This window comes from Medicago sativa, chromosome 3 (assembly GCF_051527215.1).
Source record: "Medicago sativa cultivar Bolivia chromosome 3, Bolivia_mono, whole genome shotgun sequence".
Taxonomy (NCBI): Eukaryota; Viridiplantae; Streptophyta; class Magnoliopsida; order Fabales; family Fabaceae; genus Medicago; species Medicago sativa.
In genome coordinates, this window is record NC_140751.1 from 91,588,936 (window position 1) to 91,606,924 (window position 17,989).

Genomic DNA, 17,989 nt, shown 5'->3' on the forward strand with positions numbered 1-17,989 from the left:
TTAATGAGCACAATGGCTGTCGGGCCTAAAGCCCCCGGGCCTAAAGCCCCCAACTTTAATGAGCACAATGGCTGCCGGGCCTAAAGCCCCCAACTTTAGTGAGTATGCAATGGACTCAATCTTCCTACAACTTAGACAACAACGTGAACATCTTATACAACTTCATAATCATGGACAACTTCTTAAATTCTTGCAACTTAGACCGACACTTACAACTTTATGACATTAATGGTCAACAACATCAAACGATAAACATCAACATCTTAAACATCGCATCAACATAAGCATCATAAATAACACATATTTAAATCACATCTTCCAAATAGCACTTCATTATATAACACATCTTTAAAATAGCATCATTATCAAATACACATCATTAAATAGCACTTCAGTTATACATCATCAATTAACACATCAATTTCACATCATCAAATAATTCACAAATTACACTTAGTCAAATAATACATCAACTATACTTCTTAAATATCACATAGTCAAATAATATATTTCATCTACACATCTTAAAATAATACATTTAGCACTATGGTATCCAAGACACGTCTATAAGGAGAATAAATCTTATTTCAAACACATTCAAAGATAGTAAGAATAATTTCAATTATTATCTCTATAAAATCACTTAAAAAAAAATAAACTATTATTTATACTAGACATACAGCACCACTACAATTCCAACTTCTAATACATAACATCACATCTATATCAATCATTAAATAAGTCATCAATCTAAATAGTTGCAGCAAATCAAGCATAAGCACCCACAAATTTATCCATGACTTCAAATACCACATATTCACATAGTTTAAATCAAGCAACACCTTAATAATGTTTTTAATTCTTCTTTTAACCTCCCACATCTAAATTTGCACATTAATTAATTATTCTCTCAAAGGGCTACAACCGTCGCGGTGAGCCCCGAATGAACTTTGGGAAATACGGCTTTCCCGTTCATCCCAATTAATTTACACTCATGATCTCGAACTCTTCTCTCTCACCCCATACCTGGTTTGACGATCTCATACGACGAAAGGAAAATAATTAGAATTTCAGCAACCACAGGAGATCAACTACGCGCAACGAACACTTTAAACGCTTCACCAACACACTCAAAGAAGAGAATCCACAATAAAAGAGGGCAAATAAAACCCTAAAACAAAACTCCCGGGAATGACAAAGCGGATAAATTTGGAACGAGAAGAAAATATGTGCTTGCTGCTAATTGTATTGAAACTCTTCAGCATAGGTCATTTGGATCATTAAGAGAAAAGAGGGAATTGGAGGGTGCACTAGGGCTGCTTATGTTGTGCGATGGTACAAGAGTGAAAATAATTAGGTTTTCACCCTAGCTGGCTTCTAAATATATACACATATGAAGGGTAAGCACAAGTTACGTCACCTTCGTTTCTTTTCGTTTTTTTTTTATTTTTTTTTTCTTTTCAATATAATACTTCACCAAAAATAATTAGTTATCATGTTTCAAAATATTACTACTACTAGGATACTTCTATATAACTATATGATAAAGCTGATTATTAATATTATATTATTAGCATAAATACGTAGAATTTAGCACACAAAGCAAATACATATAGAAATAAAATTAATCACATAAACATTTATACATATATATGCATATATATAAATAGATATTAACTAAAATTTCGGGGTGTTACAAATTCTAGCTTTGTAAACAACATTATCACAATCAATTCTAAACTATCCTTCGTGTCCAAAGTGATATAATTATTTCTAAGTCATCGTTTAAACATTCGTGTCCAAATCCCTTAAACGATAACAAAGTCGATCGGATAACTTAATCGACCGTGTCCAGCCTGATTAAGCGTCCGAAAGCATTAAACTCTTGATTAAGGTGATTATCACAAGATTAACAAAGTTGTCAAAGAAGTTAACCTAAGATATGTTGCTACCCTAGCTCTAGATTCAAGAGTTTGTGTCCAAATCATCTTGAATCTTATTGAAAGCATTAACACAAGAATAACAACAATATTGAATATAAATTGCTAGAATCATATATTGCAAGATAAAAAGGTTACATGTTTAGCAAAGATCAAGTACCTCTCATCCCAACAAAGGGTATTTAGCTACTCATCATCATGGAAGCCATGCAAGGATGGATTGAAAAGGAAGGATTCATTACACTTGTGATGTCTCAACAAAGTATTAAGATCCAACTTCCAAAACCAATCTCACTCAATGAAGAACTACCTTACTTCTCTCTATGAAAATATCTAAACTAAAACCTAAGAGAAGCTAAGAAAATATCAAGCTAAGATATGATAAGATCCTCTCCAAAGAGTAGCAAATGGCTAAATAAAGACTTCTGCCCTGCCTGAACTCGCAGATGCGAGCTACATCACTCGCAGATGCGAGTTGCTTGCCTGGACCAATGATGCGCTGCCACGTCATAACTGAGGGGATCAAACCGCCCTAACTCGCAGTTGCGAGTAAGGGAGCTCGCAGTTGCGAGTTGCTCGCATTGGCACTCGCAGATGCGAGTTTGGGTGCGAGCTGCTTGCTTCCTGGATCAGCTTCTGCCCAAATAGTGTTTTTCCATGGTTTTGGTCTTTAAGCTCTGTCTTGAGGCTTATTTCTGCACAAATGGATAGAGTAATGATAAGTAAAGCGTAATAAGGCATTTAACGCTTATTTCTCGGCTTTTCCTTCAATAACTTGTAAAACAAGTAACAAAAAGTGTATGAAATATAACATGAATTTAACACTTTTATGACATTCATCATCCGCCCTAGCTAAAACAGTCCGCCCTAGCTAAACTATGAGCAACCTTGTTCGCTTGTCTCCTAACAAACTTCACCGCGAAGTTGGAATGTAAAGATAACTGATAAATAATACTAGAAACAATAGCACAGAATTCCGAATCACCATGGTCCGGAGTCGATAGAGCTTGCACTAGAGTAGATGAGTCGGACTCGAAGACAACCTGGTCCCATTTGTTCGCATCAGCAACGTGAAGAGCCTCGAGTAAGGCTACTGCCTCCCCCTCCAAAACTGTCATATTTGCTCGCTGCCATTTCGTTTGAGCCCGAATAAATTGCCCGCGGGAGTCTCTAACACAACACGCAAAAGATGTAATATGGTTTCGGTCATGGAACGCGGCATCCACATTGCACTTCAACCATGTCTCGCGTGGTTTCTCCCAAATTGAGCTGTTACCTTGCACTCTATTCTGCCCGTGTTTATAAAACATAGTTGTTCAAACACATTATAAGAAAGATAGATATGAGGGCACACGAAGGAGGATTAATACTTTTGTGTGGAGTACATTTTGGTGATGTTCTATGGTTGGAAAAAGATCATAAACACTCTGGGTTGGTATGAATCATTAGCAAAATGTTTCAAGCTTTCTATAGTCAATTCTTGAGTGAAAATCATTGAGGGGTTAAGAGAGGATCAGAGAAGAATTAGGGATTGATCTTGGTGAGAACTTAAGCATAATTTGTTGGTCACTTTTGTAACTCTATTGAGATAAATGGTAGAGATTAGGGTTTGCTGATCTTGAACTCTCAAAGTTAATTGTATATCATATAAAGCTCATAGTGAATTGGAAAGTTATTTTCTCCCGCATGCATAGGTAAATTTGGGCCGAATTGTCTAAATAATTTTGGTGTGTTTATTCATCAACTTTCTTTATCTTTCTTCCACATGCATAATAAATAATTGTTTTTGTAAGTATACGAAATGACAAAGCTATCATAAATTAAAACACATAAAGTGGAGGTGTCGGAGGTCGAACGTCGGTCATGATATCCAGCCTAATAATTTTGGCATTTTTGACGGTTAGAACTTATCGGACATGTTTGTATCCCATTTAAATATGTCAAATGTAATATTGGTAAAATCCCAAAATTATCAATTTTTGAGGATAAATCCGAAGGAAGGAGGTTTTGCCACTAGTACCGGCGAGAGACATGGATTCACATTGTTATCTTCACAGAACAACCTTCCAAACTCTCAAACTCAGTTCAACTCCCACATGTTCCTCTTCGCGCTTCCTTTCTCCTCCACTTCACAAAACCAAAATTCCAACCATTCATTCCCACAAATTTCCATTTCCACGCCTCACCAAAGCTCTCTCCACCTCTTCCGCCACCGTTCAAACATCTCCGACCACCACCACCATCTCCGACGACCAAGGTCATCATTTCCTTCTTCTCTTAATTCTCTGTTTCAGTTTCTTTCTTATTCCTTAACAATGAAATTAAAGTAAAAAAAAAAAACGTTGTTATTGGTGATTTATGTAGGTGGAAAACCTCAATGGAAAGCTACTATAGACTTCAAGTGGATCAAGGATAACAAAGAAACTGTTGCTGTTAATATAAAGAACCGCAATTCTGATGCTAATTTGGAACTCATTCTTCATCTTTATGATAAATTGTTTATTCTTCAGAAGGTTATGTTTCTCTTTTTTCTCTTCATTATCCATTCCCTTTTAATTTAAATGACTTGCGTTGTGAAGAATTTATTGTATGTTCATTTCTACATGATGAATGAAAGTTCAAATTTTTATTTAGGCCCTACTTGGATAAACAACTTAATTAAGCTCTATCATAGCATTGCTTATTTATAAGTCAGTTCTATAATGCAGTACCAATGTCTATAATGCAGTACCAATGTAATAAGTGCGCTTAATTAAGTCAAAATCGAACTGTTTTCATATAATGTACTTTATGATAATCGCTTATGCTATAAGAGCTTAATTAAGTTGAAGTCAATCTGTTTTCATATAAGATATATGTTGTTTTCATAAGTTATCCAGGAAAAATCATGGAAATAAGTTAAAAGTAGCTTATGGACATGTCATAAGCTTTCCCAAACAGTCTCACAAGTGCTTATGCTAGTAGACAAGTTCAAAAAAATCAATTCAAACAAGCCCTAAATGTAATCAACCGCCAATCAAATGCTTGATGGTAGTAATGTCATAATTTCCAAAATATCTTTGTTCTTTTAATGGCTTAGCTAATTTGTTTCTTACAGATAGCAGGAAGTTGAGAGAGTTCGTGGAGAGAGAAATGCAGTGGCTAATAAGATGAAGGGAAAATTAGAACCATCTGAGCGCCAAACACTAACTGAACAAGGTCATTGCTCTTGCCACGATTTATAACCATTTGTTTGTTTGTGTTTGCGCGCACTTGTTTTTATGTAAATTCGTTAAAACCGTTACATTATGAATGCAGGGAAGAATTTGAAGGAGGGACTTACTGCTTTGGAAGAAGACCTGGTGAAGCTTAATGATGAGCTTCAACGGGAGGCGCAGTGTATACCAAACATGACTCATCCAGATGCTCCTATAGGAGGGGAGGATTCTTCCACAATAAGGAAGACGGTATTTTCAATTATTACCAATTCCGTTCATTTCTTTCTTCTCTGAGTGAAAAGGTTGCATGTTGGTCTTGCTCAGGTATCAGTTTCTTATCTCTCAAGTATTAATGATGTATTTTGGGATTTTGTAGGTTGGCAGCTCTCCTAAATTTAGTTTTCCTGTCAAGGATCATCTCCAACTTGGAAAGGAACTTGATCTTTTTGATTTTGATGCTGCTGCAGAGGTATAGTATGATTAATTTAACGCTTAAAGCATCGTTTTTCCAAAGTATGGCTATTTACACTGTAAATTTGAGGTGTAGGTTAATGACATATTGGCAACAGGTAAAGGTGAAACAATTCATTGTCAATGTGACTCTCTTGGAATTTACTTACCTGGTACTCTTATTATTATGGCTTAATTGCACTTTTGGCCCCCTATCTTTCCAAAAGTTGCGGTTCCGGCCCCCTAACTAATTTAAATACAAAACAGCCCCCTAAGTATTGATTCTTTGGCAGTTTTGGCCCCCTGGTCCATTTTTGACCTGGTCTTTGCTGACGTGGAACCCACACCCCTTATGTTTGGTGCCACGTGGATATTATTTTATTTTTTATTTTTTTAAAATTCATGCAGGCATTTTTTAATTAAATAAATTTAAAAAATATTAAAAATCAATTAAAAATCAGAAGAAAAAAAATAAAAAATCCAGAATTATTCAATTTCAAGGATGATTAAGCCTTTAAGGATGATTTTTAGGTTAAAAATTAAAAGGAATGGAAAAAGGAATAGGCGTGAATTAACATGAAAAACACAACACAGCATCATAATCTTCATGATGCATCAGCCAGGAAATTCATCAATTCCTATCTCTCTTTTCATCCTTTGTTAAACTAAAACCCTATCTTACCCTTATTCTCTTCCAACCCTTCTTTCCCGTCTCTCAACCCTTCTTTCACATCTTCATGCCCAAATCTTGCGGCAGAGAAAAAAAACCCAGAAAATCAAACATTGAAATGTCTTGTGTAAATAAACGCTGGGAAGTGCTCGCTGACCATTGATGTTCCTGTTCGAACAATTCATGGGTTTTTTGGGTTAATATTTTTAGTTGGGTTTTTGAAAAGAAATTAACATAATTTGATGGTTGGGGGTGGAATATTTTGCCCAGTTTGACGAAAACTCCGAATGAAGTTCTTAAGATCAGTATCCATATACTCAAAAACCAAATACAACACAGTTTTCCCTTCCTTGTTCTGTCCTTGTTTCACATCCAACAACCTAACACCAACAAACAAATACAACACAGTTCTCCCTTCCTTGTTCTCGAATGCTTCCTTCGCCGATAACACTACTGCGATTGTTTCACCGGGTTTCTCCATGATTGAATCGATTGAGAAAATTAGGGTTAGGGTTTGATCTGAAAAGGGATTTTTTGTTGAAGAAATGAAGATGAAGTGAAGGTCGGAGTTGGTAAGGGTGGGGGATGAGAAGAGTGCATGCTAGAGCGAAGTCTTTGATGGAGTTTGTTGGTGTGAGGAGAGGTTCGAGAAATGCTGTGACGGAGATGGTGGCGGTTTTGGGAGGAGTGTATGGTGTTGCGGCGAGAGAGGATGCGATTGAGTTTGATAAGCGGAGGAGAGTTGCTTGGAGAGTTGAAGGTGGTGATTCTGAAAAGGGGTTTGATCTGAAAAGGGTGTTGCTTTGCAAGGGTCTATTTTCTTTTTCATTTTTTTTTTTTAAATTTCTCCAATTTCAAAATATCAGCAAGCTTTAAAAAAAATAAAAAATAAAATAATATCCACGTGGCACCAAACATAAGGGGTGTGGGTGCCACGTCAGCAAAGACCAGGTCAAAAATGGACCAGGGGGCCAAAACTGCCAAAGAATCAATACTTAAGGGGCTGTTTTGTATTTAAATTAGTTAGGGGGCCGTAACCGCAACTTTTGGAAAGATAGGGGGCCAAAAGTGCAATTAAGCCTATTATTATATAGGAAACACAGTAGTGTCTTAGGTGTAACATCTTGCTTGAAAAGTATATGATATTTGATTGAATAAACCTTCAACTTTTCATAATTAAATGTTTATATCCATGACTGTTCTTGTGTATGATATTGTTGGAAGACTTTATCTTAAGTGTTAACTTGATGGTAACTTATTCCTTGTTTTTTATTGTAATGATTATGTTGAAGTTTGGATCTTCAAAAGAAATAACATGATGTCTCATGCATCTAACACGCTGCTTCACAGGTCAGTGGTTCAAAGTTCTACTACCTGAAAAATGAAGCAGTTCTATTAGAGATGGCTCTTCTCAATTGGACGCTCTCAGAAGTGATGAAGAGAGGCTTTACTCCACTAACAACACCTGAAATTGTACGGTCCTCTGTTGTTGAAAAATGTGGGTTCCAACCTCGTGCGAAAAATACCCAGGTTTGTGTTTGTGTATTTCTTAGCCAATGTAAATGGCTGTTAGCCATTTATTTCTTTCTCACAATGTAATGGTAATCATAATGAGGCCCAACCTTGCTTCAATGTAATGGTAATCATAATGAGGCCCAACCTTGCTTCATGGTGCAAAAGATTGCAGCACCATTAGATTTTCCCTAAAAATACTTCTGCTTTATGTTTTTGGTGTGATGATTGAAATTCATTACTTCTATTGATGTTTCATCCCAACATCAAACAGGTTTATTCTATCGATGACAGTGACCAATGCCTTATCGGCACTGCAGAGATTCCTGTTGGGGGACTTCATATGGATTCTATACTTGCTGACTCAATGTTGCCCTTAAAATATGTCGCATTTTCTCATTGTTTCCGTACCGAGGCAGGTGCTGCTGGCACTGCAACAAGGTAATTGATTATTGAGCTTACTTTTTCCTACCATGTTCCTAGGTATTGATTTGACCACATATTTATATTGGCAGTAAACTTTCTGCCAGCCAAAATGTACATAATCAGTCAAAGTTCCTACTCTCAAGTCTCATCCTACATATCAATGTTCATGTTTATGTGTATTTAGTTCTAAACTTTATGATATTGATTGATAATGAGCAGAGGTCTTTATCGTGTCCACCAATTCAGCAAAATTGAAATGTTTATTTTCTGCCGCCCAGAAGAGAGTGATTATTACCACGAAGAACTTATTAAAATTGAAGAAGACATGTTCTCATCCCTAGGGTTACATTTCAAGTGAGAGTTACTACTTAGCGCATCCTTTCTTCAATCTATAACATGATCCCATTGCTGCGTCTAATATAACTGTGAGCATTTCTGCAGAACTTTGGATATGGCCTCCGAAGATTTAGGCGCACCTGCTTATCGTAAATTTGATGTTGAGGCATGGATGCCTGGTTTAGAACGGTTTGGTGAGGTCAGTATTTAATTCCCTTTGGTCTGACATTATCTCTTTTTTAATGCAATTAGTAATTGGTTAATCATCTTAAATACAGCCCCACTAAACTAAGAATGTTGGACTCGTGTGGGTAATGAGTTTTAGTTAAGGTAGAATCAACCAGGAGTATTTGAGTTTGAACCCTGACTGAAACAGTTCTTGGTCAAACTTTAATTACCTCCCGGTCGAATTGTGGATTATCAAGACCTCCTTCCGTTGGGAATTGGGGGATTACGATAAAAAAATACATCCCCACTATAGCTGCATGCAGTGGCGGAGCTATGTTAAATTCTTTGTGGGCTTGTGCCCCCACTATGTTTTGAAGATGTGTTCATAATAATAATAATGTAATGTTATATTATGGAAAAACTTAAAAGGTTTTGAATTAAAAGGGGTTATCAACCATTCTATTAAAATTAAAAAAAAAAAAAACTTTGCTTTTTATTAGTCATTTTGATTTTTAAATGTGTCTTGAATTATCTAATTTCAAATATATTTTTCGCTAATCAATTTGGTCTATACAATTAATAACAAAATAAACATTTGAAGATGTGTTCAAAGTTTTGATAAAATTGAAATATTTTAGTGATAACAAATCGGGTCCCTCTAATATGCACCCTCTTAAAAAGGTCCAAACATGGACCATTCAATTTTACACACAGTAGCCGGTCATTTTTTTTTTTTTAATAATTGTTCAAGTTCTCCTTTTGTTAAACATGATTCTCTTTTGTTAAACATGATTCTCTCTCATCTTTATCTTCCTCAATGTCATCATTCCTTGCTCTCTCTCTATGAACAACAATATTGTCCCCACCCCCAGCCATATAGGTTCTCAATGACCGAAAATTCCAAAAGATTTGATTTTTTTTTTTTTTTTGTTAAGTGATAAGAAACACAACCTTTAGAAAAATTATTAATCAAAATATAGTGCTGAAATGAAACTAGAGCTTGAAAAGCCATTAGTGTTGACCTTAAAGAGCCAGTTTCAATATATTGGGTTGATTTTATCAGTCATTTTGTTCATAAAATAAAAGGTTTCAATGGAAGCTGCGTCAAAATCAAATTATTGAACAACAGGCCGAGTGGGACTGAGAAGAGTAACAAAGATGTTATTAAAATCAAAGTGCAACCTCTTGCTCCTAAAACTGACCACAATCGAATAGAATTACGTTAATAGGCCAAGAACGATTTTGTTTCTGATTACCCAAGAAAAGAGGGATAAATGGAAGTGAAAAGGGATAAATGGCAGTCGAAGGAGATGGAATATGAATTTGTATATTTGAGTGTTTGAAGAAGATGAAGGAAAATACTTTTTTGCCCAAATTAGGTGACTGGTTGGTGCCGGTCATTTGTCAAGGTTCACCCATGGTCCCTTTAATTTGAGGTGCATATTAGGGGCTCCCTAACAAATCACACGTTTAGAGACCAAAATAACTACTTTTAATCCGTATCGACCTCTAAATTAGTACTTTTACATTGACGTTTAAATTGTTGAAGATGACCCTGCTACAAAATTAGAGTAGAATTTTCAAATTATTTAAGATGAGTCTGCTATATATATATATATATATATATATATAGTGCCCCCACTGCTCAAAATTTCTGGCTCCGCCACTGGCTGCATGCACTAAGTCAGTGATTATTTAAGCTTAGCTGAACATCATCTCATGAAAAACTGTGGCTTTAGATATACAATCTGCTGAGCTTGTTTCCTCTTCATGTTTGATATAACGGCAGATCTCAAGCGCATCAAATTGCACAGACTATCAGAGCCGTCGATTGGGAATCCGGTATCGTCCAACAGAAGTACTTGTCCCGGGTCCAAAAAAATCTAAAGGCAATCTCGCTCCGCCACAGTTTGTTCACACGTTAAACGCAACAGCATGTGCTGTACCACGAATGATTATATGTCTACTTGAGAATTACCAACAAGAAGACGGATCTGTCCTTATTCCGGAGCCATTGAGGCCATTCATGGGAGGGCTTGATATTATCACAAGAAAATCATGATACAGTGTACCATAACATTCTTTTGTTCATTTGAAGGATGCTGTTGCGGCATTAGATTGTGGTCATAGATGAGTTAAAGCAATTTCTTTAAATTGAAAATGGCACTGATTAGTTTGTTGTACAAAATAATCTTATATCAGAGGTCAGTCTGTCAGTTGTTTTTTTTTTTTTCCTTTTTAAAATCAAATGTCTTATATAGTTTATGTATAATAACTCAATCTTAGTACAATTTTACTTAATTACTTCTCTATTTAATGAATACCAATAATAAACAAAGGGAGTTTGCAAGAGCTCATTTGAGTTTATCTTATGATATATTTATACAAAAATTTAGAAGAACTTGTGAAAATAAATGTCCACAAATTACGTTTACCTAAATTTTTTATAAATGTTGGATAATAATTTATAGAAATTGTTTCCATGAGTATAGTTTAATTGGTAGGGATATTGCATATGGTTCAAACCCCTTATTCACCACCATAAGGGTGAAATTCTTGCGCCATTAGATCACTCGATAATTTTATTTTTTATAGTAGAAATTGCTTTTATAGATTGTGAAAGTTCAAAATATGTCATCTTTGAATTAGATTATATACAATAAATGCTTAATTGAAGTGTTTATCACAGTAGCTATCTATTATATATTATTGTTAAGGTGAAATCATCATAGCAAATCAGGACAGAAGGAAACGTAAACATGACAGGAACAAAACAAATTAAAACATGCTTAACATTTTGTTATCTTCTAAGGAACAAAAGAATGTTGAACTATTAATCAAAAAGTATAATTACAATAATGCAATTTACAAAAATAAATTTGCAATAAAGCATGTGAACAACTCCCTAGCTATGTTAAACAGCTCTTCTCTTTTACATAAATAAGTGATGCTCACTCAACTCAATAAATCAAAGAATAAATGAATGAATTTTCCTACCAAAAGCCCCATCATATAAGAATCTCATGTTGTCACCTGCCAACTTTGTAAATCAAAATTCCCTCTTTCCTTTTTTTTTTTTTCTTCTTCCCCTTTTCTTTTCTTTTCCTTCTAGATATATACACTCAGCTACCAGTCATTATAACACCTTCTCCCAGCTGAATTTTGTTTCAGATTGTGTTATGAGTCATTCTTTCACCAATGTGTTAACTTATGAAGGAAAAAGCTTTTGCTTTTACACTGTAGGTGGTGATTCTTTCCGACATAAACAATCAGGTAAAGGATTTGCATAAAATGTTTCTTCTGAACGAAACCTGTCCACTCCCTTTGTTCCAGGAATGGGTCCTTTTCTCTTCCTTAATAAGCCAACCCTACCAAACACACCACAAACCAAATATCAAATAAATAAATTGCTTTAATAATTAGTATAATCTAAGGTGTATACATGTCTCTGAATGAGTAATATGCAAGAGGTATAGGACCCCTTACAAATGATTTTACTATCTTTACACACTTAAATGAAATATGATATATGATGAGATGTATATAAAACATAATTTATCCAACTATTAAACTAGACATTTACATTAATGCTTTTCTGTTTTTCTCAATTACATACCTTCCTTTATGGAGATCATTCACTTTATTGGACAGTTGTTCCCCCTCGGTTATTGATCCAATTGCCAGTTTATCGAACAGACGAACGAGAGCTTTCCTGTTTAAAGGAAGCAAAGGCAAACATTAGGGTTAATGAATTACAAAATTTTGAAAGAGAAAAATGAATTCATCTGCTTAAGAGAGCAAGAGAGGCTCACCTATCTGGCGATATGGTTCTTCCTTTCCCAAGAAAACGACGATGGCCTTCAACCGCCCGCGCCATGTTGCCAGGGTAAGAATGTACAAATACATCACTTTCAACCGATACAATATAGTCAAGAGCAGCCATTTGCGATGCGTGATTAGAAAATGGTTCAAGCTCTTCAATAGATGCCAGCTTTTCCTGATATTAGTTACATGTAGATTAAATAAGAAACCAGTTCAAACAATGTTTTATCAATCTTCATTCACCAAAAAACAACAACAGAGTATTGTTAAATCTAACCTTGCTCATTAAAAATGGATAGCGTGATCGCAATTCAGTCATATGGGACTCACCCCCATATATCTCCCCTGCAGCAATATATATTGGAGTCTTTGCAGGGTATCCAAGAGCACTAAGGAAAATTCCAACTTCCTTTGGAGTTAAGGGACAATACCCTTTGGCCCTCTCTTCTATTGGATCGATGTGCTTTCTTTTCCAATAAGTAGTATTCTCTCTGTAAGTTTGGTTCATGTTAGTCATTTCAAACATCAGGAAGAAAAATTAAACTGAAGATTCGACAAAGAACTTTGAAGCATCATTACCTGATAATCCGTAGTTCTTTGGCCTCGGTAGTTGATAAATCATGCGTGCAGCCGCTAAATGCAAGCATATCCTTCTCGTAACGCAAGTGTAATGTGATATAAGGACCATATGATCTCATCCTCTCCACCAATATCTGCAAATACCCAAAAAGTATTTTAAAAAAAAAGATAGGAAAAAAAAATCCGAAAGTGATGAAACAAAGAAGCAAACAAGAGTTTGTATCTACTGATATACCTTCCCCATCTGTTCAATGCGAGGAGAAAAACGAAGAGCTTCATAACAAGCACGGCAGCGAAGCTTTTGAATATCTTGAGGTAGATGGTTATTTGCTAATCGAGAATCTGATTTGGAAGCTTGAATAACCTTTAGTCAATCGTAAGATAATTGTACAATATGTTAGAGAACTTAGAAATTAAGGTTGATAAATGATAAATCAACAAAATGATAGAAATTTATATACAAGGAGATTACATACTTTGAAATTATCCCAAAGGGCTGCAATCTCATTTTGATAGTAATCCATACCAGACCAGCTTTTGAATTGTTTCACCATTTTAGGTGCATTTGCCAGTTCCTTGGGAAGTTTCTTGATGATTTTTATATCACCAGCAAGAGAACTAATAAACCTCTTTTCATCAAAGATATCTGAGAAAATGCTGCAAATTAAACAAAAGATTGTAAAATACAATTATGCAAAATCCAGAAACAAAAAACCATAAGAAAAAGAGATTTTTTTTTTTTTTATAAACCTCGAGAATTAAAAGTTACCTATTATCTTGCCAAAATGACTTTTTATCAAGTTCTGGAATTACAAGAGTAGCATTTATAATGCGAGCTATAGCTACCATATCACATATCTGCAGAAAAAGCAACAAATTTTAAGCTTCTAGCAATACAACAATTTAAAAAACATTTTAACATCTAATGAAAATCAAATACTAAAGATAAATTCATGTGAAATAAGTTTTTGGCATTAAAACAAAGAGAGAAATCATACCCCGGCGCGCATTTGGTTGAGTCCACCATTTGTATGAACTTGGAGGTAACCTTGCGAATTTTCAGGAGCTGGAGAAACATTTAACACTTCATTTAAGTACAATGAACACAAACACACACGTACAAATTGCAGCAACAAGTTTAAAGTTTCTTACTAGTGTAGTTAGGAGTAGGCTTTGTACAGGGTAGAAACCCATGATTTGGAGGTGGCTTCCACAGTTTCTCGTAGTCTGGATCCCCACTTGAATCATTCAACTGTCAAAACTAAAGGAGTCAAAATACAATTTTTTTTGTTGAAAAAAATCATGATATCTTTGTATAATTTAAAAAAATATATATGTATAGAAACACATTTTTAGGAGGTGACTACCAAAATACATGACACACCAATATAGCTAGTAAACACTAAAAATCAAATATAACAAGCCTTAGATGATACTAATAAACATTAGCTCGAGAAATGAACAAAAACCAAGATAACAAAGAATAAACTATCAACTAGGTTGTCCGGAACAGAACAAAAGAAGTAAATGAACAGACCCACAATTTTGGTTTATGATGGCTTTCTAACAAATAAGCAATTGGAATTTATGAAGCAGACTGACACATACATCATACACGGCTAACATATAGACAATGGTAATAATATACAAAAATAGAAGTGATTGAATGTAACTATGTGTTAGTGTTATGATAATACGGACACCAACACACAAACAAACACCATACCAACATTGACATATAGATACAGATAATAATTTAAGAAAGAAAAAATGATTAAATGTAACTACATGTGTCGATGTCCTAACACCAGACACGACTTTAATATAAAGTGTCGGCTCTACATAGATTGAAATAATTGAGTTATCTTTTTGCAAACACAAAACAAGTTAAGTTTTAAACAAACGGATCATAAACCAGTTCTTTAGGTAGTATAAATTGGAAATACAAGACCTTGGGAGCAGAGGGTGGAGCCATAGATGAATGGGGTGGAACAAGCTCTCGGGTCCAACTTTGCAGGTTACGAAACTGTCACATTTTCAAATTAACAAAAAAGATTTCGATTAATAAGATATTTAATCTAACAGAAATATCAAATTTTTAAAAAAGTAAATAATTGAAGTTAAAAAATATTTGAACGTGGTATATGCTAAAATTTCAAACTATGTGCAATAATATAAATATACATTGGTATATGCTAAAATTTCAAACTATGTGCAATAATATAAATATACAATTAATTACATGTAGAGATATATTTGTCTCTGCACACGTCCAAATAAATATATTTGGGCACAATATTGATGTGACTAAATATTTTTTAAATTTTTTTTATTTCACGTGGATGTGCCTAACAATATTGATTTGTGATTGTGTCTATGAAAGATTTTCTCTTATGCCTCGCTTAAGAGGCACCACTTGGTTAGGCACAAACCCAAATAAAAATATTTGGGCACACACACAAAACCATGAAAAAATTAAAATAAAATAAAATTATAATATATCAATTGATGTAACTAAATACTTTTTATTTAATTTTGTTAGTTTTATGTGAGTATGTGCCCAAAATTGAAGTGTTAAGATTTAAATAAAACATTGTTCAAGTCAATAGTTTACTTAAAATTGAGGCTTCTCAATAAGAATCTCAAAATAGGGTCATTGAGAGAGGCCAGAAAAGTAATAAAAAATAAATAAAAAGTCAAAAACAGAATCTGGTACTTAGCAAATATTGTTAGAGAAGACCACGGAGTATCCAAAACAATAGGAACAAATTAAACTCACACCAAATAACCAAACCTAAAAAGTTTTTTTGTTTTTGTTTTAATGGCACAAAAATAAAAACAGAATATAGATGAATTATTATGAGAAAAAGAAGAAAGATACTAACCATGTGAATCTTTTCATTGAAGTTACTAGGATCAGTTGGAGAAGTTGATACGTGCACATGAACAAAGAAGAAACAAGTGATGGTTATTGAAAGAATGATAGCACCGAGGAATCTCCTTATTAGAATGGCCAATGGAACTTTTCTGCGTTTCTGCATTGATCCTTTTGGTAAAACACTGAATTCACCTAAGTTGATTATGCTTTTTCTCCCTACTAAACAATCATAAATAAATTACATTATAAGTAAAACAAAACATAACAGAAAAAAAGAACAAAACCAGGTACTAGGTTCGGGAATGTTGTTAATAATAATAATATAAAGAAAAAGAACATGAACCTCGGACTCTTGGTGTGCTCATGTTTCGAACGAGGATGATGATGATGAGTATTTAAATGAAACGATGATGTTTGTTTTGTTTGATGGTGTTTTGTTTTGGCTTTTTGTGAATGTTGTGTGCTATTGTTGCCACCTTGATGTGGACGGTTTCTTTCTTTATATCTGAATATTTATTTATACTAATTTACTCACGATAATCCCCCTTCACTCGAGTAATTCCTTTTGCATAACTGACTCCTCTTTTATGGTGTGTTTGGTTTACAAGAGAAATTGTAAAAAGAGAAATAAGTGAGAGAGAGTTTAGGAAGAGAGAAATAAGTGAGAAATAGGATAGATTTGATGAGTTGTTTGGTATAAGAGAGAAAGAAGAGAAATATAAAAGAGAGAAATATATAACTTTTTTGGATTGACAAATATGCCCCTTACTTACATATTTAGTTTAAACTTAAATTTAATTTTTCTGTTAAAATTTGTTTCATGTCACGTTAATTAACAAACTTGTCATTGTTACCGACAACCATGAGTCTTTTTTCATGAAGAAAAAAAAACAAGAGACGATCATTTTTCTTTTCTACAAATAATATTTAAATTGTGTTTCTTTTTTTTAGCAATAAATTGTGTTTCCTTGGTACAATTAATCATAAAGAAAATAACTTTTTTAGAGGTAAAAAAAATTGTATTCGTATTAATTAAGATTTAGAGGTAAAAAAAATTGTTATTCGTATTAATTAAAAAACAAATATGAAGTATATGAACTAAAAACTTGTCAAAAAAGGTATATGAACTAATTGTTGCTAGTAAAACGTGGTAACAATTTCCCTCGAAAAAAATATTAAAACGTAGTACGTGACTCTCGCTTGCATTAGACAAATTGGTACAGTGTTAACGTACGTGTAACAATTATTTACAAACGAACAATAAAAACTAAAGCGAGGGTAGAAACGTAATTGTAGTGAACAGTCAATACTCTCTCCCCATTTCTTCTCAATCCAGCGAAGAAAGTAAAAAGTGGGAATTTGGTCTCTCTTATTTCTCTCTCTTTAATCTCTCTTCTTCACCAAACACAAGAAAACCCCCATCTCTTCTCTATTTCTCTCTTCTCTCTATCTCTCTTTCTTATTTCTTTTCAACCAAACAGAGTGTTAATGCTTCCTACTACTTCTAAGATTTTGTGCGGGGCCTTTTCCTTCTCTCTCTCTCTCTCTCTCTCTCTCTCTCTCTCTCTCTCTCTCTCTCTCTCTCTCTCTCTCTCTCTCATTCTTCCTTTCCTTTTTTTATTTAATTACTAACGAAAAACACTCACGTGTCGGTCTTTTCGCTCTTTTATTATGTTAAATTTTAAAAATTTTGAACGGTGTTTTTTTATGAAATTTTGATTAAAACTAAAAATATAAATGTTTGTTGTTTTCAAGTTATAACAAACCAAATTAATCATGATTATCTTATTTTAATGACACCAATACTATAAAAAAAAATATAATCTAAATTCTTTTTTCTTTTTGGTGGTGGCGACCGGGGTTTGAACCCTGACCTTGAATATATTATGCATTGTCCATACCAACTGAGCTATGCTCACGAGGACCTAAATTCTTTTTTTTTAATGACACCAACAACAATTTTATTATAGAAAAAGTTGTTTAAGGATATAATTGGAATGATGAAAAAGTA

The 17,989-nt window shown here is 34.1% G+C and overlaps 2 protein-coding genes across 4 annotated transcripts; one reads left to right on the forward strand and one right to left on the reverse strand.

Annotated features, from left to right (window-relative positions):
* Positions 1–3,958: 3,958 nt before the first annotated feature.
* On the forward strand, positions 3,959–11,051 carry SRS (Seryl-tRNA synthetase). 3 transcript variants are annotated; one of them, XM_085755784.1, is made up of 10 exons: positions 3,959–4,197; positions 4,305–4,453; positions 5,038–5,138; positions 5,238–5,386; positions 5,514–5,606; positions 7,608–7,787; positions 8,044–8,210; positions 8,415–8,549; positions 8,637–8,730; positions 10,489–11,051. In XM_085755784.1, the coding sequence occupies exons 3-10, from the start codon at positions 5,090–5,092 to the stop codon at positions 10,759–10,761; spliced, it is 1,140 nt and encodes a 379-aa protein (XP_085611910.1). In that variant the 5' UTR covers positions 3,959–4,197; positions 4,305–4,453; positions 5,038–5,089; the 3' UTR covers positions 10,762–11,051. The 3 variants fall into 3 exon arrangements, with proteins under 3 accessions (XP_085611910.1, XP_085611908.1, XP_085611909.1); XM_085755782.1 differs by having other exon boundaries at positions 5,045–5,138; XM_085755783.1 differs by lacking the exon at positions 8,415–8,549 and having other exon boundaries at positions 5,045–5,138.
* Positions 11,052–11,477: 426 nt separating this feature from the next.
* On the reverse strand, positions 11,478–16,535 carry LOC146941919 (O-fucosyltransferase 7-like). Its single transcript, XM_085755781.1, has 13 exons — positions 16,322–16,535; positions 15,986–16,197; positions 15,052–15,126; positions 14,253–14,352; positions 14,099–14,166; positions 13,870–13,958; positions 13,577–13,757; positions 13,336–13,464; positions 13,101–13,234; positions 12,799–13,012; positions 12,512–12,696; positions 12,316–12,411; positions 11,478–12,067 (listed from the first exon to the last, which is right to left on the reverse strand). Exons 1-13 carry the CDS (start codon positions 16,341–16,343, stop codon positions 11,932–11,934), a joined length of 1,641 nt encoding a protein of 546 aa, XP_085611907.1. The 5' UTR covers positions 16,344–16,535; the 3' UTR covers positions 11,478–11,931.
* Positions 16,536–17,989: the final 1,454 nt, after the last annotated feature.